Consider the following 16033-nt stretch of genomic DNA (forward strand, 5'->3'; position numbering starts at 1 on the left):
AAAAGTTACATTTTGACATTTTCATGAAATATACTAGCTCCCAATTTCACTTTTCATTCTGAAAACGTTTATTTTTTACACAATCAAGCATCTTTTTGTCACTCAGTGATAGAGAACAAAGAGAGACTTGGTTTATGAAGGAAGAAATATGTTTTAAAAACACACAAACACACACATACAAAAATTTAGCCCCAACAGCATGAGTGGTAGCACAGATTTAGGCTATGAAGACAGCTATTATACAGCTATTTACATAAACTGCTCTGCAGTTTGAAGTCTCTGTAAGAATGCATCATAATTAATCATCAAAACTCTAATGCATGTATACATTTTGAAATAAAGCACCACTATGTTCATTTTGGTATGTTTGGATGGACTTGTTTTTACAGGGTCAGTCATGAAAATTACAAAAATAACATGATTTCAAACCCTTAACCCTAGCTGCTCAGATCATTTTAGTTTCATCTGAGGGACGGTTCACCACAAAATCAAAAATACGTATTTTTGCTCTCACATATGGTGCAAATTATTGATCTAGATTGTTTTGGTGTGAGCTGCTGAGTGCTGATATTGGCTGTAGACATGTCTGCTTTCTCTCTGATATAATGGAACTAGATGGCACTCAGCTTGTGGTGCTCACAGCCCCAAAAATTACATTTTGAAAAACTTAATAGCAATGTCTCTTTCCAGAAATTATGACCCGGTTACTCAAGAAAACAGGACCAAGTGGACCTGAAATACAATTTATTGCCCTAAGTAAATGCATCACCAGAGATAGACATCTCAAAGATGAACAATTATTTGCAACTCTGTCGAATTTTATCAGCCCATTAAACATCCTTTATCCGTTTTTATCACTGCCATCATAATGCTTTAGACACTTTAGACAGGGTAAACTGCACCTGCCAGTAGGCCAGAAAAGCATCTCCAATGTTGTGAAATGGTAGTAGTTATGTTAGGAAAAGATCATTGGGTTAAAAATATGTGTTTTTTATGTGACTTTAGTTATTTACTTAAGTTAACTTAACTTTACGTGTGTGACATATATTAAGTAGCATACATAAGTGAACTTATGTATGTCAGACATTTGCTTTGGGTTTCACAAGGGACATGAACAGATGTCTCCAGGGAAAGTCCTGTGTTTGTTTGACTAACTTTCATCCTGTGCATGTGGACTCCAGCTATTGCTGCAGACTTCTTTAGAAAAAACAAACGTAAATGTACTGTAAAAGGCAACCTATACTACAGATGACAACTGAAAAAAAGTAATTTAATGGGCTGATAATATTAGACTATTGACCACTGACTATTTGTATGGTTAGATACAATCAGGGGTGTATGAGTAGATATTATTTTTGCATTTTGAGCGAACTAATCCGTGAAAGACAAGTGCTCTTCTGAAAGGTACAGACGTTCATTTAAGGTATGACAGCAGTCTGTCTGAACACAGTTTAATCTGACAGAAACTCTCTATTCATAGCACAGATGCATAACTGATTGCACAGATGTAGGATTCCTGATACGTGATACAACTTGTGTTTTAACACAAAGTCCCTGAAAGGAGTGATCCAAGAAGAAAAGCAGCACGGCACAGAAGTAGGAAAAAAAGATTTACTTTGTACAAAGTGCAAAGGGAGAAATTCAACATTCCTTCCTAATTGTGTGCTGTGCTACCTGTCTCTTTTTTATTGTTCCTTTTTTATTTTAATATTTTTTGGGCAGTCCTCATTTTAGAAGCACAGTACAACCCTTTCTAGGCTGAAAGGGATTTTTTAATGAGCACCATACTTGTAATGTCCTCTGGTAAGTTCTTTCTCTTGGCATAAAGCAGTGTCCATGGCAAGAAGACAAATAATCCGAGCCAGGGATTTTGCCTCTCATTATTTCCTTTGTCCCGTTTTTACTGGATGCTAGGTGCCACCAGGTATCCATTGAAGGTGATGTAAACATCCACATCATCACTGTAAACGGCATTCTCCCTCTCCCTCTTGTAGAGTCGGACCCAGACCTCATCGTTGAGAGCAAGGTCCATCATGACACTCTGGCTCTGCATGATGGACCTCTCACTGGGCTGAGCGTACAGGATCACCTGCTCTTTGTCGTTATGCATCAGGTGGAGGTAGGTCTCCTTAAAGTTCCAGGTGTGGATGTTAACGTTGAAGAAGTAGATCCCCGGCACATAGCAGTAGAACTTGCCCTTGAACATGTTAAAGTGCCCGTGGAGGTTGACGAACACTGTGTCAAACACCAGTGCCTGGTAGTAGTCCACGCTGTGCAGGGACTTGCGGCGTCCTACTGAGAAGGAGGAGTGGGGGATCTTGCAGGCGTCTCCTGGGGCACCTGCCTGGCCTTTGGAGCCTTTAGGGCCCATGGGTCCTCGATTGCCAGGAGGTCCCTCTAAACCGGGCTTGCCTGGTGTACCCTTGTCGCCTCTATCTCCTTTATCACCTGGTGGACAAGAGGAAACACAGGTAAGTGGCGCAGAAACAAACATCAAGGGCATAGTCTTTCTTTTTATTTAACCTATGTCATGAAAAGTAATAGGCTTGACTGGTTATCGAGGTACTAAGGTATACCAGGGTATTTAGAAATCCAAAAAGTATGTTTTTCAATACAGTCATGAATACAGGCACTCCTCTTTCTGTTAAATTTAATGTAAGTAGTGCACAGCATGCACCAGCAGAGCTTAGTCTCCAGTCTCTATTAGTGGAACAGGCACCTGAGCTGAGAGACACATTGACACCTAGTGGTTAAGGGAGAAGTTACAGGACTGTAAACAGTTGGCGGCCAGCAGGCAGAGAAGGGCCGTGGGGAATAATGGCATGTTTTCTTACATCTATCTTGATGAATTAAGGATTTATTTCAACCAAACAAGAGCCAAACATGCAGCACCCAGTGCAGAGTAGACGTTAAGTGCTTCGTCACACTCCTGGCTTTGGTAGTATAAATATTTGGCACCCTTTGCAAAGAAAAAATATGCTGGACTCAGGAAAAATCACTGTGGTGAACATTGCTCCTTACAGAGCAGGCTACTAGTTACTTGACAGATAAAGATTATTTATCTAATAAGATAATAAAACACACTGTTAAAAGCATTTTACTTTTGATATTTCAAATACATTTACATCTGGTGATATTTACATATTCACTTAAGTAGGAATTCAAATGCAGGACTTTTACTTGTAATTTAGTATTTTTAATGTTAATGTATTGCTACTTTGAGTACTTCTTCCACAACGGTTTATCTTGAATGTAAATCAGACCAATTTAATGTTTTAACATTAACTTTCTTTTTCTCAGAGGAAGAATTAGAACACTAATATCTTTTTTTTTTAAATTAAATTATTAATTTAGCTGAGAGGGAAATTAGTCCTCATTGTGGCCATTCACAATCATGGCTGGTCCAGACTACATAATTTTATCTCAAATTGTCTATATAGCAGCTCTTACTGAGTAAACAACAGGTCTAGGCTCTTGTTACAAAGCAGATTGTTTATTTTAACATGCACACAATGCCATCAAGAGTTTTTTCTTTGTTTTTAATAATGGTTACCAATTCCAGTAATTGAAGCAAATTGCAGCAAAGCTTTCAACTCTAATGTTCCACATCTTACTTAAAAACCTGAAAGAATTTTGTTGAACCAGTAGTTATCTTAATTTTATGCTCCTCATGGACTGAGACAAAATGTTCTGACAGAAATGTGTAAGGAGGATCTGTCTGGAAAACGTGCTCAGGTGCCAAGAGTTTTAAAATGCTGAGTCAAAATCTATTTTTGTATAATCCACGACCTTTACTGGCTTCTACTGAGGACCAGCAGGGACTACAATAACATTAGTCTAATCTGTTTAGCTTTTCTGCTAGATGATCCTGTAATGCCAAAGGGGATCAAACAATAAAGTAAGAGGTTAAAGGTTAAAATCTCTGTTCCAGGCTGGGGAAGGTATAAATGTAACTTCTAATAAGAAGCTTCCCTTCTACAAATACTTTCTCCTTACACAAGACAATTAAAGTTTGGTTTAAATGAAAGGGTATTAACTCTAAAGGACAAACCCATGAATAAGATATACTCCACGATCAACTGATCGAAACACTGTTGCCGAGCAAAAAAACAAATTTGTTGTGAGTGTTTCTGAAATTTACTTCCAAGGCTAGATGAATCATATTAAACCCCACTGGATTTCCTGAAATAATTTACTGTCACACACCTGAAAACTAAACTCTTTCTTAAAATGTATTTTTAATGTATGTATTTTTTAATGTATGTATTTTTTAGCCCATGTAAAGTTGACATTTAGGAGATTATTGATTATCAAACAGGAGTGATATAGACAAGAGCTTTTGGTGTCCAAGCACTGACTGATCAGATTATACATACAAGGTACAAGGTAAGTTTATTGTTATTTTTCTAGTAGTTTAAGAAGAAATGAAATTTAAAGGTGATCCTAAACCCTGCTACATCTTTTGACGTTAAAGGAGGAGTTAAGGAGTGTCACAGCCTGGGGAAAGAAGCTGCTCTGTAGTCTGGTGGTTCTGCAGCGGATACTTCTGTATTTTACATACAGTGCCTTCAGAAAGTATTCAAACTGCTAAACTCTTTTTACATTTTGTTATATTGCAGCCTTATGTTAAAATTGTTTGAATTAATTTTCCTTTTTATCTACTCACTTGGCCTGCAATAACATAGCAAAAACAGGATTTAGAGATTTTTGCAAATTGATTAAAGATAAAAACCTAAAATAACACATTGAAATAATTCAGACTCTTTGCTGCAACACTTCAGATTGACCTCAGGTGCCTCCCATTGCTCTTGATTCACCCTGAGCTGTTTCTTTACCTTGACTGGGTCCACCTGTGGCAAATTCAGTTGATTGGACATGGTTTGCAAGGCACACACCAGTCTATATAAGGGTGTCACAGCTGACAATGCACATTAGAGCAAGAAACATGAGGTGGAAGAAGCTGCTTGCAGAGATTAAAGACACAATGTTGAGGCACAGATCTTAAAAAGGCAAAGAAATACTAGTTTATTAAAGGCCAAGAGAAAATTGCTTAAATGGAAGAAGCTTGGAACACATGAGCGCTAACACTCCAGTCTGAGCATGCCAACCCAAAATCTCTGTGTTCAATTGGGCTGAGATCTGGTGAATGTGACAGCCAGAACACAAGACAAATCTTTTTCAAACCAACCATTTAACCATTCAATAAGCCCCTGAAGCACCCGAATTTAAGTTTTTCCACATATTACCTTACTTAATTTTACTCCAAAACATGTCATGCATATACTACACTTCACAAGTGACAATGTTTAACTTTAGTTGGCAGTGTTTGCCCTTAGTAACTCTGTTTTTGTCCCATTTTGCTGCCACAACAACCCAACTCTGTTTGTCTGGATTTTGAAATTCTATGCAACTTGACAGCAAGCTCTGAAAATGATAAATAGGCTCATGTATGTCTTCCTGTCACCACTCCTGACTGAAATGTTGCTGCTTAAGTCAACATTTGATGTGTTTGCTATTGTTCAAAGTACACAAAAACCTCTTTGCCACGAAAGTGATGAGTGACACTGCTTATTGGACTTCGTCAGCTCTGCCACCATATCAGTATGAAGCAGCTGTAATAAAAAAAAAAAGGCCCGTAAGCTATGCAAACATTCCTTCAGTGATAAACAGGAGTGAATAAACTGAGAAACGAAAAGCCCTAATATATAGTTGGAAGAAAAGTCAGCGACAGGGATTTTAACTGGGCAAAGTTTAACACTCCATGATGGCTGTCAAATTTCAAAATATTTCAAAATATGAATCTGTTTAAGTCTTTGAGAGAAATCTTGCCATGAAAGTATGGATGCAGTTACAAGTTAAACACCTCTGGGATTTGTAAACCACACAGGAAGGAGCCATAGCACTGCCCTCGCTTCCTGGAGACCTGAGGTAAACACCAGTGGTCCTCAGATGCAAAATTATCTGTCCAGCTGTGACCAGTGTCCACACAGAGGGCCATGAAGAGAGTAACAGCAGTTTCTACCAGCAGCAGCTTAGCAGCACCTCTACACTACAGGGCCATATATTAGTCCTTAGTCCTAAAATCAAATAACAACCTCATGTTCACCACGAGTCAAACCTTTTTTTTCCACTACAAAACTACAGTATAACTATAGTCTATATCATGATATAATTTGAAGTTTGAGTAGACAGAATAACAATCAGAATATATAGATGAATGTTTCAATACACAGAATGAACCTTAAGTAAGTATATAAAATGAAAGTTTGAATAAATGGAACAGGTCTTAAATATATGGACTGCATGTTTGAATAAATGGAATGGACCTGAAATATATTTATAAATAGAATGAAAGTTTAAATAAATTAAAGTAAGCCAGGATATAGATATAAAAATGAAAGTTGAAATATATAGAATGAAAGTATGAATATATGAAATGAACCTTAAATATATAAATGTAACTTTGAATAAATGGAGTGGATTTTTAAGGTCTGAATGTTTGAATTAATGTAATGGACCTTGAATTTATAGGTTAAAAATGTGAATATATGGAAGGAAAGAATTGGAGTTTGAATATACAGCATGAAAGTCTGAGCATATGGAATGAGAGTCAGAATATTCAGAATGAAACTTGAATAAAGAATGAAATTTGGAATATATGGAGTAAAAGCCTGAGAATATTGAATAAAATCATCCAGGATATGTGTATTTTCGATATGACTATGTTTGAGCAAGAACTGTACCTGTAAAATTTAGTATCAGCAAACCTAAGTAATGAAGAGATACTTTACACCCTGGTGAATGAATGCACAGGACAGATATCTTAAGATTCTATATATTATGAGAACAGGAGGTCCAGACTGCAAAGGCAAAATCTCAGACAAAATTTGTATCAACCAAAATTTGTATCTAAATGTATCACAACTGTACTTGAAACAAACATCTGAACCATCTGAATATTTACACGCTGCAAATAGAAATCAATCCTGAGGATGTAGATGTGATGTCAACTATGTGGGTGCAGAATAGCCTTTGTCCGTGACTGTGGGTTCTGGTTTCTTTTGAGAAATTTGGCTGACTGCTGTCTAAAATTGAAATTGGCTCACTGTCTGATTGTGGGTCACAGTGTTTAAATGCAATCACCACAGCTTTGTGGGACCAAATGCAAACAGGCTTTATTGTTTTCCAGAGTGCAGTCAGTGAGTCAGAGCATCACAGAGAGGAAAAAGGAGTTTGTGTGTATTATTTGTGATTATTCCAAAAACACAACTAGATTTGCATAAAGGTTAGTGTGTTGCTTTATGCACGAGTGTGTGACTACACGTGTTCCTGTGTATTTGTATGTTTGTCTTTCCTGCCACATATGCAAGTTCAGTGCCAGGTGAAAGTGTCTGCTGAGACCTCCCTTATTGCACAGCTGCAGGAAAGTAACGCTGTATACTGTTTCACTGCCTCACTTATAGAGAAGAGCAACAATCAAAAGCCCTTTTTTGCATTTTCCATCAACGTTATCAAACCTTGACCTTGAATTTTTTAAAACGGACCGCAAGAGCTCCGTTTTTCCCCTATGATCCCTCCCTGGCTTCCCACCAATGAAACATTTTGACCTGAATGTGGCCTGTGTGGTCCAGTGGAAAGTGCTGCTTTAGCCACAAATAAATTCTGTGGCGCAAACTGTGTCCAACACATCAAATATTTACTTTGATTTGATCTGTGGAAAAGTTTTGGGTTGTTCTGCAGTATAAACGGACCTTCACTGCTTTAAAACTATGTCTATTGCAGCCAAATGATATGGGAAAAAAAAAAAACGATTACGATTTTTTAGACCAATATGGCAAATACTTTTTTTTTAAAGTTCCTTACCATCCTCCATCCTCATCATTATCAGTATAATTATATAAATGTTATTGAAAAATAAATATGAATCTTTACTTATCTCATGTCAGTTTTGAAACAAATAAAACTTTGAATAAATGTACTGTATTTCTTTATTTTTTGTATTTTTCAAAATTTGTATCATTCATTATTGTGTATTATTATGATGAGAACCCTCAATAATCACCTCTTGTACAGTAAAACAACTGGTTTGCATATTAATAACACTATTATGCCTGATCTTTTGTATGTTGTGTGTCTTGCTTTGTCCTGCGTCCATCTACCCCCATGTATGCACAGCCTGTCACTACCTTGTTTTAAGTGTACCCTGACTATGGCTCAACCACATTAAAACATGACTAAAAGCATCTTTGTAAACATGTAGCCATTCAGGTTGCAATATTGAAAATTCTGTAGCAATTTGAATTTGGTAAATTGTTCATCCCCAGTGTCTATGCATTATTTTTCCATGCATGTGAGACGAAAGAAAAGAAAAAATTGCGCGGTTCAACAGTTGGACTGGTTCGGGGGTTGATGGCAGGTCAGAACAGTCTTGGCATGTTCAGTTATCAAAGGACGAGCAGCTAAAGTGTGATGACACATAGTTTGGATCACTCTGGTTGAGTTGGCTGCTAAGGCTCTGATATTAGATACACATGTTCTTGCAAATCCCTCTCCAGCTGTGATTTCGCAGTTCTTGGATATCAAAAATTTCTTGTATTTTTAATCCCTTTTCTGTTGTCACAGTTTTCTATCTCTCTGTGTTTCCCCTGGGCTAACACACTTGTGCATACAAATAAGGGCAAACAAATGCATAAACATCATTATTATCTCAAGCTGTCACCAATTCTACAGTGACAAAGCTCGCTGTGAGTGCATGGGATTGAGTCAATCATGTGCAACAAGTAGAGGTCATATCAGGTCCCCATGGTTCCTATCTTCAGACCTGACCAGAGGGCTTGAGTCAGGCCAGGAAGTTGTAATCCATCTTATGTTTTGGTAGTGTTTTTATGTGGTTTGTAGACTGAAAAAGGTAACCCTTCAATCATACCAAATTCATTGAAATGTTGCACTTCGAATTTTTATCCATGTCTGTGCAAAATTTCTTCAAGCAGCACAGTTTCAAGGTGGGCATCCAAGATTAGTGCCACCGATTCCAAGTGAACTTTTGCGCCAAATTTGAAGAAATTCTCAAAAGGCGTTTGTGAAATATTGCATTCACAAGAATGAGACAGACGAGGTCACAGTTACCTTGATCTTTACAGTTAACCATGACCACCAAAATCAGTTCATCGTTGAGTAAAAGTGAAAGTTTGTGCCAAATGTAAACAAATTCGCTGAAGGCGTTCTTGAAATATTATGTTCATAACAGTGGAACATACAGATGGACAGCTCAAAAAAATGCCTATTGCCAGCATGGAGGTATAATGAAACTTTTAGAGCTTTAAATCCACAGTGCACACACTTTTCTCTTTTGTGGATACACACGTTTTTACTTTGTCAACTAAAATGTCATTCTTCAGTTTAACAGTTTACATAAACTTATTGGTTGATATACATTTTCTATGACAAAGAGGTCCAATATTAAGTGATTCCAGGTTGTGAAATGTGTGTGTTTAATTTTCTTTTCAAATCTCATTTTGGTATGTCACTTCCACTTAACAATCAATGCATGGGTATATTTCTGCAGCACTGTTCCATTATAACATACATGATTACTCTTCTGATTAAATAGTTGCCTTTCCAGACAAACAGCCATCTGGATAAGCAGAATCTCTGATCTGATTTAGTAAATGGAGCTTGAAGCAAAGTGAGAGATAGTAACACAGATATTTGATGAGTGATGGTTTTGGGTGAATGAATATGCAACCACATTTGCTAAAAAGATTGGTACCTAAAAGACATAGAAATGAGCAAAGGTTGACTAACCATTACATCCTACAAGAATCAGAAGACAATCTGGAAACAGAAAGTTGGGGAACTGCCAAACAGACAGGAAGTACAAGTCAACTCTGCTGTACTTGGTAGCAAACAGAAGTTAATCCAGGCTCTGTTACCTTTGAGGATAGTCATGTTGATTACAGTGCGGACCTCAGGCATCTGATATTGGGCTGTAGCTGCTGGCTGCTCCAGTTGGTCACAGCATCTCCTGCAGAGTCTGGAGGGAGGTCTGGAGGGAGACGGGACGCAGCAAACCAACGGGAGGAGCAAAAGCAGCCTCAAACACACCGCCAACATGGCTAACACAAACTGGGAGTAAAATGAAACAGAAAGAAAGAAGAGTGGAGAGGTTATATGTAGGTGGAGTTGAATGTCTATTTGCCTGTATGTCCCTGAGAAGTAATATTAAAGACAGGGAATTGTGGATCTATGTGACTCTCAAACCCATTGCATTGTACACTGTTCTTTATGATGAGACCCTTCTTTAGTCTGTGCACTTAGGGAACTTTTGCAAAGTCCAACAAGCTAAAACTCAGGCTAAAGAAGGGCCATTCATTGGTGCATGAAACCGAAAAAGCTTTATTTCCACAGTATTAAATTACCCAGACCATAGTACAAGCGCACAAGAGACTCTCAGTGGCCAAGTGGCTAACTTCCGGTTCAGTGCTCCGTTAACTTGAATGTGGACGAAATAATTAAATTTTACAGCTCTTCTAGACTTGTGAAATGTTAACAGACTGAATGAATCAAATCCTGATAGTGAAACAAGCCATTTTGCAGGGTTGTGATGCTAAAAAAAATCATCCATTGATTTACAGACGTCATTTTCGCAATGTAGGTTTATGGGAAAAAGTCGTCTGGGGCCCATGGCATCATGTGACAAACCCAGAAGTTGTAATTCCACATTTGGCCACTCGTGTCAATTTGGCTTCATAGCCCAGCGCTGTTCCTGAGGACTTGGTAGAACCGTAAAAGAGTAAAAGGTACAGCTGAAGTCATGGATATGTCCCTGTATATACAATCTTAAGCATGCTGTCAAGCTCTTTATCTGCAGTTTAAAGGCGTCTTGGAAATGTAGGAAACAACTAATCAGACAAGACAATGTAAGTGAAGCTGATTTATCAAAATAGTAAACCACAAGTCAGAGTTAAATAACTCCTGGCATACACTGAACACCACAGATTGATGACACTCATGATACATCTGAGGGAGTATTTTCCCTTTAACTTCCAAGCACATGAAAAGCAGTGGGATGAAAGTCAAAGCCACAGATGACAACTTGTCTTGTGACCCAAGAGTTTTCATGTGGGATCCAGAGGGCTTGGATTAATAAATATAACCCCAGGAGAAAAGCTATAGATTTGCAGAGGGGAAAAAATGAAGGGAGTTACGTGGCCTCCAGTACATACACACGTGCACACCTGGACTCGATTGGGTGCGAAAACATCGGCAGTGTTTTGATTTTCACTGCATAAGCTCACAGCAAGAAGCTTTCACATACATTTCCAAGGACCATATGTACTGCTGAATCTCATACAAAGTTCTTTCTACTTGTTCTCTCGGATACACGTCTGCGCCACAAACCAAAAAAAAAAGAAATGTTTAAATTTGACAAAATATAGTAGATTGCCTTATTTGATTTCCCTGAAAGCTTTAAAGTTGTATTTAATAATAATGAGACTTTGTTGGGCGAAATCTATGCTTACAAAGACACTTATAGTAGATCTGTGTGTAAAATAACATAACACAAAACACATGGCACTCAGTTGATGCTTTTACCAAAAATGCCTCATGGTAAACTAAATGCATATGTTTCTAGGACGGATAATCCTCAGAGGGCTATAGCCTCCAAACCTGCTGTTTCAAGAGGGACCATATGATGTGGCATAAAACTAACTGTCTGAAAACATTTTAGTATTTCTTTAACCCTTTGAAACCTGGAGTGACATCCGTTTTCTTGTGCTGGTTCTAGACACCTTTAACAAGTATTTGACAACAAAGCTTTATTGATTCATTTTTTTTGGTCACACAGGGCAGAAGAACTTAACAAAGATCACTTATTACTGTATTATAAAATTTTTATGAATGACATATTAGCAAACAGCTGCAAATTTATGTTTATCTTGATGTCAAATTTCTGGTCACCTGCCATATAAATCCAATAATCTTTCCTTTTATCTCTGTTTTGGTTTTCCACCAAAATATCTCCAAATGCTCGACTATGTTCACTAGTCTCTAATGTTGTCTGTCTGTTTGGTGGTGGGTGGGTATATGTTTATTTGCTGAAACAGCTGCAGTGCTGTGGGAAACAGTTGATGAGAGCAGAATTTGAAAACCATGCAACCAAAACAAGAAGCCAGAAAAACACTGTCTTTCTGTTCTGTGTTCTCCAGCTTTTACCATCTTTCCTTTCTTTTCTCTTTTCAGTCTACAGTAAACCCCAGTTCTCCACTTTCTCTTTTCCTTCCACTTGTTTGTCTCTATGTAATTCCTGCCATACATCCTTACATTTAGCCTCTGAAATCTACACGTATAACACAAATCCTCAGCAAAGCAAGACCAAGAAGAGAAACGCAAACAAAAGGCGGATATGAGGGAGAAAAAATAAACATTGGAGAGGAAGATGAGTGAGATAACAGAGAGATTCCTGAGGGCTTTTACAGTGATGGATGAATCTTAACTGGATTTGTGATGATGGATGAAGCATGACTGTGAGAAAATGAAACGACTGGAGCTCTGCCTACCACGATATTTTTATCCAACAGCTGATAGTAAAATATAACCATAACAGTTATTATCTGAATCTGCCTAACTGTCACAGCCAGCCAGATGTCAGAGATTACATTTCTCCTCACTTACATAATATATTTGAAATATTAGTTCAGATTCATCATTTTAATGTACTTGACCCACATGTCCCTGATTATTTACAATGACCACAAAAACAAAAACGATCAAAACAACACAAACTAAAGTAAAGCATTTGTGACATAAAGGGGAAAACATCAGAACAGCTCAGAAAACCTCACTTTAGGGCAAAAATTATGCTGTGTATAAAATTTAACTGATTACTTGCATTTTTTTGCTTTTTATTCGGATAACTGTCAACTGTAGATTCACTGTAGTGACGCTAAAAAATTAGGATTGCAACAATCACATATGCCACCTGTACCTGTTCTCACCAGTGAGTTGTTTATTTTTTTTTTAATTTTAGTGAGTTTTTATTTATGTAATAAAACCCTACATGACTCAAATGAAGCATATACTGTACAGTATCCTCATGCCAGGGAAACACACTACATCAATAGCTGGGTTTCCATTTACCCTCAAATTCTGCAAAATTGAAATTGCGAATATAAAATATGCCTAAAGGAAACATGCCAATTTAGAAAAAACTCCCATTTATCACAAAAAGTTTTTTCACTCTTGCAAGAAGTGGTATTTCAGGTTATTACACTTTTTTTGCAAAACTGCAATGGAAAAATTTTTTGCTTCTAAAGGTCACATGATGCTATGGCTATGCGTTTGTCAGCAGGAACTGCATCGCATAACTTTTCAAAAGTTGAGCGGATCATCTCAATGTTTTGAAGACACACTTTTTCTGTGAAATCATGAACTATCAACCCCCAGAAATCCCTCATATGTGGCTGCTCCCATGTATAAGGGGTTTGCCTTTCCACTATTGCTCACCTAACATGCCTATGTCGCCTTCGACTGTCAATAATGGTGGCTAGTGCCAGGGCTGCAACAGAAATAAACCTGCTGATGTTTTGAACATCCATCGCCATGCTTCTTGAAATGTTATCATGAAAGGAGAAGTCGCATAACATCACTTAATGGAAACGCAGTCATCTCACAATTGTGTTTTATCGACATTTTGAAAATACTGCCTAAATTTTGCACAAATCTGTAATTGAAACCTGCCTAATGATTTATTTTTAATCAGTTTGTGACACATTAAAGTATTGGCAAGTGTGTTTATTTTCAACAGACTTTTAGAAAGACTACTTTTGTATGGGAAAAGAAGCTTTTATCTATTGACTGTGATAAGAATACAATGTAACAACAAACATTTAAATCATTTCAGCCATCCTTGAAATTGATTATATCCCTAATTCCAGACTGAACAGATTTCACAGTGTGTGTTTGGTAACCTGATATTCCCTGATACCTGACAGGAGGTGAGCTGAAGCCAAACTTAATATATCATGACCTCATGTTACCTCATCAGCCCTCCTCCACTCCTCACCAAAAAACCCCATCAGGACCCCCCAACCAAAGCTGTGCGCACAATTTGCGCCATGATCATGATGATAACACGCTTGTTATAAAACACTCACAGCCTCATAATAATCCAATCACATCACACATGCAACAGTCATAATGAAACCATTTAAGCAGCCACGTCTACAACGCCGTATCAGTTTGGCATGCAACTGCAGTCCGGATAAACCACACAAACACACACACACACACACACACTGAAGTTACAGGACATGACACACTTACACACAAATACAGTCAGAAACGTGTCAGTAAACCGGCGCGTGCAACCGTGCGCGCGCGTTCAACCGTGCACGGCGATGTAAGGGGTAACTTTACAAAAAGAAAAAAATCTGCTGCTGAGTTGGCAACTAGTGAATAACTTCTAGAATCCTGCACGTCTCTGCACGCACGCAAACGAGCCGCCGGCTGTTTCTTCTTTTTTAATTTTTTTAAGCTCCTGGGGATTATTTTGCAGAGTCGCAAGACGGATTGTCATGAAGTCGTTGTCACATCGTGTCAGTGTCTGGTCGCTTTTCTTACCTGGTGGAGTTTCACCAAAGCTGAGGAGAGAAAAAAAGAAAACTGCTGCTGGTGTGAGACTGAGAGGAGGAACTACTGAGGAGCAATCTCTCTCTCTCTCTCTCTCTCTCTCTCTCTCTCTCCCAAACACACACTCTCCCCTCCTCTCTCTCTCTCTCTCTCTTTCTACATACACACACACACACACACACGCACACACACACACACCTTTACTCCCTCCCTAATCAAAGAACATCAACACTGCAACACTGCTTTTCTACCACTCTTGCATCCCCCCTCTCCTCTCCTCTCCTCTTGCCTTTTCCTCCTGTGATCATCTCCTGTACTCCACCCTCCCAAAACAGCCATCACTCTTACTTAAGAGACTGCTGCACCTCCATCCAGAAGTTTTATTACACAGAGCATGAGGAAGCTGTCACCACCCAAACAGAAATTCAGGTCAACTCTCCCTTCCCCTCTCTCTCCTCTGTCCACATTTTCAGTGTCCCTGACTCAGATACTGGACTGTTAACAACTGCCTTTTCCTTTTTTTTAAAATTTGACCCAAGCTTTCCAATTCTGCATGCCAAAAATAAGTACATTACATGACCTCTCCTAAACTCCTGCTTTACTTCTTAATTCATGCTGGAGAAGCTTCTTTTATATCGCTGTCATTTATATAAAGCTGTCATCCCTGTCAGCGCTCTCATCTGATTCTCTCGGTGTAAAAGACCCTGTCAAGATAATCTGGCTAAGAAGATCAAGAAATAGAGAAGAAAAATGAATTTGAAGAGTAATACAGATAAAGTTAAACAGATACAGATCATAAAACTGTGTTTGTTCCTCCCACGCAGAATGTAGTTTTTTTATGAATTAAAGTTAATGTTTTACTCACTGTACTTTACATCCCATCTGTAGATTCTGGCAGCTTCAGAGAACGATCCACTCCGAAACACATGGTGTTCTTTTCCAGATGTGCCGGCAATGAATCCAGCAGACGTCGTTGGATCTAATAGCTGGGAGTCCTGGTTGCCCAGAGGCCCAGTTTGCCATAAGACAATATACGAAATATAAAAAAGCACTGCTTATACACCAAAACCAAACATACTTCCCTGCTAAAAAAAAAACAGTTTGACCAGTTTAAGGTGTATTTTGGCATCATTTTTGATGGTTTAGCTGGTCATACCAGCATGTGATGGACACTCTAGCTGATACGTTGAAGTTCCTGTAAAAACGAAACTAAATGATCAAGTAGTAACAATATGAAAAGCAAAGGGCATAAATCAGTTAAGTCTACTGTCATGGGATGCGCTTAAAGATATTTTTTATATGATGAAAACAATGAACTGGCAAATGACCATCAAAGACCCCTTTAGCATGACGAGCTTGACAGGCTGGTCACACCAGCATGTCCAACTGGTGTCCCACGCAG

General features: G+C 38.2%; 1 protein-coding gene across 2 annotated transcripts; it reads right to left on the reverse strand.

Moving 5' to 3' along the window:
* Nucleotides 1-643: 643 nt before the first annotated feature.
* On the reverse strand, nt 644-15587 carry c1qtnf6b (C1q and TNF related 6b). Of its 2 annotated transcripts, none has more exons than XM_042485400.1 (3): nt 15497-15587; nt 9933-10125; nt 644-2448 (listed from the first exon to the last, which is right to left on the reverse strand). In XM_042485400.1, the coding sequence occupies exons 2-3, from the start codon at nt 10111-10113 to the stop codon at nt 1901-1903; spliced, it is 729 nt and encodes a 242-aa protein (XP_042341334.1). In that variant the 5' UTR covers nt 10114-10125; nt 15497-15587; the 3' UTR covers nt 644-1900. The 2 variants fall into 2 exon arrangements, with proteins under 2 accessions (XP_042341334.1, XP_042341333.1); XM_042485399.1 differs by lacking the exon at nt 15497-15587 and adding an exon at nt 14623-14718.
* Nucleotides 15588-16033: the final 446 nt, after the last annotated feature.

Source organism: Plectropomus leopardus, chromosome 4, assembly GCF_008729295.1.
Source record: "Plectropomus leopardus isolate mb chromosome 4, YSFRI_Pleo_2.0, whole genome shotgun sequence".
NCBI classification, from domain to species: Eukaryota; Metazoa; Chordata; class Actinopteri; order Perciformes; family Serranidae; genus Plectropomus; species Plectropomus leopardus.